This window comes from Struthio camelus, chromosome Z (genome assembly GCF_040807025.1).
Source record: "Struthio camelus isolate bStrCam1 chromosome Z, bStrCam1.hap1, whole genome shotgun sequence".
NCBI classification, from domain to species: domain Eukaryota; kingdom Metazoa; phylum Chordata; class Aves; order Struthioniformes; family Struthionidae; genus Struthio; species Struthio camelus.
This window is the reverse complement of record NC_090982.1, coordinates 11,870,181-11,876,180: the sequence shown is the minus strand read 5'-3', so window position 1 is coordinate 11,876,180 and position 6,000 is coordinate 11,870,181. Positions and strand designations below refer to the sequence as shown.

Genomic DNA, 6,000 nt, shown 5'->3' with positions numbered 1-6,000 from the left:
GGGGGCGGAGCGTTCGGGGCGGGAGCCGTTAGGGGAGGGGAGCCGTTGGGGGCGGGAACCGTTGGGGGCGGGAGCCGTTAGGGGCGGAGCGTTCGGGGCGGGAGCCGTTAGGGGAGGGGAGCCGTTGGGGGCGGGAACCGTTGGGGGCGGGAGCCGTTAGGGGCTGGGAGCCGTTGGGGGCGGAGCGTTCGGGGCGGGAGCCGTTAGGGGAGGGGAGCCGTTGGGGGCGGGAACCGTTGGGGGCGGGAGCCGTTAGGGGAAGGGAGCCGTTGGGGGCTGGGAGCCTTTGGGGGCTGGGAGCCGTTGGGGGCGGGAACCATTGGGACGGGGAGCCGTTGGGGGCGGGACCGTTGGGGGTGGGAAGCACTGGGGGCGGGGAGCCGCTGGGAGCAAGGGAGCCGTTGGGGGCGGGGAGCCGTTGGGGGAGGGGAGCCGTTGGGGGCGGGAACCGTTGGGGGCGGGAGCCGTTAGGGGCTGGGAGCCGTTGGGGGCGGGAACCGTTGGGACGGGGAGCCGTTGGGGGCGGGACCGTTGGGGGTGGGAAGCACTGGGGGCGGGGAGCCGCTGGGAGCAAGGGAGCCGTTGGGGGCGGGACGGTTGGAGGCGGGAGCCGTTGGGGGCGGGAGCCCCTGAGGCAGCCCGTCGTCCCGTCCGCCCCGTAGGGCGGGCGCCTCACGTCGCGTCGGCGCCGCCTTAGTAGTGGGCGGGGGCGGCGGTGCCGCGATTTCCCCTGCAGTTCCCTCCGCTGCGCGGCCCGTGCTGGCATGGGGCCGCTGGTCTGGCTCTGCCTGCAGCTGGGCGCGGGCTCCGCAGCCTTTGTGGTGAACGTGGATGTCCGGCGAGCCGAGCGGCCCCTGCAGCACTTTTGGAGAAGCACTGGCTTTTGGTAAGCGTGCACAGCCCTCGCAGTGAAGGGGCCCTGGCTGGCGCCTGGCTATAGGCCCTGTGCCGTTGCGCCTATAGCAACTTAACTCTAGCTTTTCTGAGTCAAAGGAACTCCAAGATGTAACCTCCTTGACTTTCTGGAGGAGCAAAGGCTTCGCTGGGCCCGTTGCTCTGGGATCACAGGACCCAGCCCCTGGCTGCCCTTTGCTATTCAGCCTGCTGTGGTGTGTTGCATAGCTGGAGCTGAAAGTGGGATGTGACCAGTAAAGTAAGCTAAACAAAACATGGCACAAGACAGGTGCTAGCTGATATCCCTTCTCTGCCTTGTTCCTTTCCTTCTAAGGCCCTTGAACATGTGAAGTATTTTCTCATCCCACAAAATAGCACATAAATTGATATTCACATCTTATTCCTCTTCATTTTCAGTGTTTCCGTTATCACAGTTCCTAAATAGGTCCAAGCAGAATCTTCCTGTCAATGAGTTCTAGGAGTTTCTTCTTGCAAGACCTTTTTTTTTTTTTTTTTAATTTTTACTTTTGACATTGCACCATCTTCCTAATTTGGCTGTTGAGTCCAGTTGATCTAGGTCAGGGGAACTGAAGTAATGGATGACCCCCAGCTCCAGCACACCTTGCCTGATAGAGCTTTGCTTCCTGGAGAGAGCTCTGTCTTACCCAGCTGAGCTGAGTGGGACTCGATAGGCTTCCAGTTCTGTGAGCTGTGTGAAGGTTTTTAGCAGGCTGGAGAGCAAGAAACATATATTCCTCAGCCCTATTGTTGCCTTAAACTAAACTGGTTATGACCTCCTTCACTTAGGCATGCAGTAGACTAAACATCAGTAGTAGCATAAGCAGTCATAACAGGGACGGAATTAACAGCGTGTGCTCTGGACAAAAAAGTATTTGCACTCTTTTTTGTGTAATGCATAGAGGAAATCTGAAACACGATTTGAATTTTTTTTCTGTTGTTTTTTCCCTGTTGGTGGAAAAATAGAACAGGACTGAAAATCAGTGGTATTGTATGAATCTAAGTACATCCTGATAAAGAGAAAGGTTTGGAATTTCCTTTTTTTTCTATTTTGTTTTTGTTTTTAATTTTTACTTGCAAAATTAGGAAACAGTAGTGAGAAACTGCCTTGAAAAAAGTAAGTTAGTATGTTTTCCTCATTTAGACTAAAGCCAAAGAAACACTCACACTTTTAATTATGTGAAAGCAGTTTTGAAAGGCTGCAGACATAAGAGGCATGTCAAAGAGAAGACAGAGGAGCAGAAGCAGAGGCAATCCTTGGTCAGCAGATACTCAGTTACAGTGTAACACTTGGCCAACACTGGTGGTTCTCAAAACCTAGAGTCCCAGCTCTCTTGAAAGGTGGTAGTGCAAGAGAGCTGGAGTCTAGTTGTTAAACCTTCCTTCTGCAGGAAAGCAGAGACAGCAGTAGCGCTAGTAGCAAAACCTGCTTTTCTCCCAGCTTTCTGCTGCGTCTTGTCACTGTCATGGAGTTTCTCTTTAGTAGAATTTGAAGAATTTACTCCTCATGCACAAATATATGAATGTTTTATGCCCTGACTTCCATACAGTTTGCCACTGCTTGAACTGAAGCATTTCACTGGCCCACATCTGAGTCTCAAGTGTAGTAGCAAAGCACTCCTCCAAAAGCCATCAGTTAGTACTACCCCTAGGCACTGGACCAGTCAAAAAGGCCCAAGTGGCTGATACATTTTAGTAAGACTGGAATCAGTAGCTAGTCAGTCTCACTTGCGTGACTTAAAGTAGTCTCAGGGAGATTATTTTTAAGTGCATTGTATACTAATGAAATTACAGAGGGGCTTGGATGTGCTGCAGAGAAAGTACCAGCATACAGGGGTTACTGTCAGCTAGCTGATTTGTATGAAGCGCTACAAGGATGTGGTCAGTGTCAAGACGTACTTCCAGATGAGGATGCAGGAGATGGGTTGAATTACAGTGTCTTAGCTGGGAGAAAAGGTGCATCAGGTCCTCATTTGTGGAGATAGGTGAGCAGTTTTCCCCTTTTGGGCACAGATGGCTATACAATAGCAGGTTCATTCGGTGGGGTCCTTGTTGGAGGTGGAATGAACACATGGAGGACAGAGGAGGAGAAGATGACAGCATGACTCTTCTCTAGGACGCTTAAAATGGCAGCACAGAGCTCCAAAAGATCTGCTGCCATTAGCAGCATCAGTATCTAATACCACTGGCAGTAGCTGAGCAATCAGGTTTGGGAGTCTCTCTTGCAGAGCACACCTTTGGCTCCAACAGAAAGCAAAGAGTAAAGGTTATTGCTGAAAAGCAAAACCTTACACTCATATGACCTATCTGTTAGCATGGAAGCAGTAGCAAATTTGGACCTTTATCTGATCCAGCCATCAGAGTGGACAGATCGCAGTAGGCAAAGCATAAGCTCTACCAGTTCTTCACTTAATATACTTCAGTTAATAAACTGTCAACTTGTAGTTAGAGCACAGAAGTCATCTCTTCTTGGAGTGGGAAGTATGTATAGAAGCGTTTTTCTGAATATTGGGGACAATGTTATTTTATCTTTTTTTTAATACAAAAGGTTGAATGCTCAGAATTTGCACATCACCAAGAGGATTAGCAGGAGTCTCTAAAGATGCCCACGCCCAGTGAACTGGGCATAGTTTTAGGTTTCTAACTTCTGCGGGAAGCGGAGGAGATATCCCTTCATGTGGCACCTATTTCGTTCTGGGGATAGAAGCAGCAGGAATTTGCTCTAGGATTACATTAATTTTGATAGAATAAATAGACACCAAAGTCATGTTAACATGACTATTGCTGCACAGCCTTGGGCAGGTAAACAGAATGTGATCCTGCCTCCAAAAGGTGTAGCTTCCACAGCAATGAAAGGGTTGATGTCATTACATGCACTTCAGTGGGAAGATCAAGCCTCTTATTGGTCTTACTACCGACCCAGGAAAAACTAACTTCCGCTCCAAAGCCAGAAGACACTGATGTCTCTATGTCATTAGTAACTCAGAGATAAGATGACTATAGTTGTCTAGTGTCCTCGAGCCACCTCTGCTTGAGCTTGCTGCCTAAGAAGCAGTGGCCACTTACTATACTTCCCTTTGAGCATGGTAAAGAGATGCACCCAAGTCATGTGCGTGATCAGTTAGCTCCAAATCACCCGCAGCTCCATTTTGCTTTCTTCGTATGTTAGACAGTGTTCCTCATGCCAGGGAGGATTTGACCATACCCTTAGTACAGACTTAGCATAGAGAGCTCTAGATACCAAATGGAGCTGTTAGCTGCTGTTGCAATATGTTTTCTTTCATGTCCCTTTTTCCCAAAGCCCTCCTTTACCTCATAGCCGAGCTGACCTGTTTGACCTGAGCAAAGACCAAGAGATGAATCTTGCCTACATTTCTTCTGTTCCGCATGATGGCATTGAACAAGTTCGAATTCACTGGTTACTGGAACTAGTTGCTCTCAGGTAAGCAAACACTTCGAGTGAAAATCTCCTAGAAAAATAGTTGTGACCCATGGAAGAATTCAGCAAGTTATCACTTTGGTGTTTCTCTCGGCGTAATTGCAAGCTGAGCGTAAGTGCGCTTCCTTGGAAGCCAGGTAAGTACCTATAGGATTGCGGCAGGGAATTGGTTTGGGGCATATATGAGATTAAGACAGAGAGGGCTAATAGAGGGCTAAGAGTAAGGCAGGTCTAACTTGCACACATTGTTGTAACCACAGATGAAGGGGCAATTTAAGGTTTCTTTTCCTCTGAAGATTCCTGTGGGTAGGCTGGTCAAGTTTTACCAAGACCATCTCAGATCATTCTCTTTGATCATTCCACCTCTCCCCTGCTTTCATGCTGAGCACTCACCCACTTGAGTCCCAGTTGTACCATTAGCTCCAGAGAGGCCTCAGGCTAGCAGAACTGGGTCTCATTCAGCAGTACCTGGTTTAGGTGCTAATTCGGGTTTTTCATCTGGGTACCTCCTTTCTAAAATACTACTTGGCACAACATCGAAAAGTGAATTCTAGAGGAGCCTCCACTGCTTGCTTAAGCAAGGAGGAGTTCTGTTTTGCAGCCACAGCATCTATGACAGCTGTTATAGAGAGAGAGCTCTCATCGGGTTTCCAAGCAGCAGTCATTCAGGCTGTTTTCAGCACTCACACCAGGATTATCACTGCCATTCCTTCAAGTCCAGCAGAGTAATCCAGTAACACTAGCAGCTACTCAGTACTGAAAAGTACTGCTGAGATAATTCCAGGAGAAGCCAGACTTTGAGAGATCGGTTGCTGGTCTGGGTTTCCCACAACCTGACTGCCTGCACGTGTACCTGGAGCTCCCTCGAGCCATAAGTCTGGTTCAGCATTCACGCCGATGTGTCATGCCCCCTTTCGATGGATGGTGGATGAATCTCTGGGGAAAGCTAAGAATGGGGGAGAACAGAGTACTACACATGACTTCAGTGCATTTTTAACCAAAGGTCTTCAGATGGCAATGTTGCCCCGAGTAAGACTTCTTACCAATCCTATTAAGACGTGTGTGCTCTGCTAATCATTGGCCATTCTAAGAGCAGTGCTGAGGAATCAAAAATATGTCTTTTCTATCTTTTAATTTAGGAAATACTGTACAGCAAAAAAAAAAAAAAAAAAACCTCAAACAAAAACCAAACAAACCAGCCCCCTCCACCCAGCCCCCAAAACAAAGATTAAAACTGGCTGTACTTACTGAAATGCCCGAATGAAAGCTGCTACTATTCTATTATTACTTCTAGCTTCCTTCCACTTAACTGTGGAGTTTCTTTTTTATCCAGAACCCACCTGTGCCCTCCCTCAAATGGCAGGTAATGACAACTAAAACAGGGTGGCTTTAGGTAACACTAAAGCCCATTACCCTTACCAGCCCATTAGTCTTCCAGAAGGATTCATGTGCTTCATAGCATCTGTAGGTTTAGGGAAACACATAGGTTTCCCTAGAACTAGAGGGCAAGGTTGGACCTCCTTGCTTTTCAAGCCCTTTCTAACTCAGCTTGAACGCACTCATGCCAAGGTGGCCAATGCGGGGCAGGGGGAATGTGAGGGAAACACAAAAGATGTCCAGAACAGGAGTGATTAGTCTATGAGAAAAAA

General features: G+C 48.5%; 1 protein-coding gene across 2 annotated transcripts in view; it reads left to right on the top strand.

The window, feature by feature from the left end:
* Positions 1-592: 592 nt before the first annotated feature.
* Positions 593-6,000, top strand: part of IDUA (alpha-L-iduronidase) — a 56,235-nt gene continuing 50,827 nt past the window's right edge. The window contains exons 1-2 of one of the 2 annotated variants that reach the window (XM_068927597.1): positions 593-886; positions 4,214-4,354. In XM_068927597.1, the coding sequence (XP_068783698.1) occupies positions 765-886; positions 4,214-4,354 (263 nt within the window). In that variant the 5' untranslated portion in view covers positions 593-764. The remainder of the gene's footprint in view (positions 887-4,213; positions 4,355-6,000) is intronic. The other variant, XM_009687576.2, reaches the window with a different exon arrangement.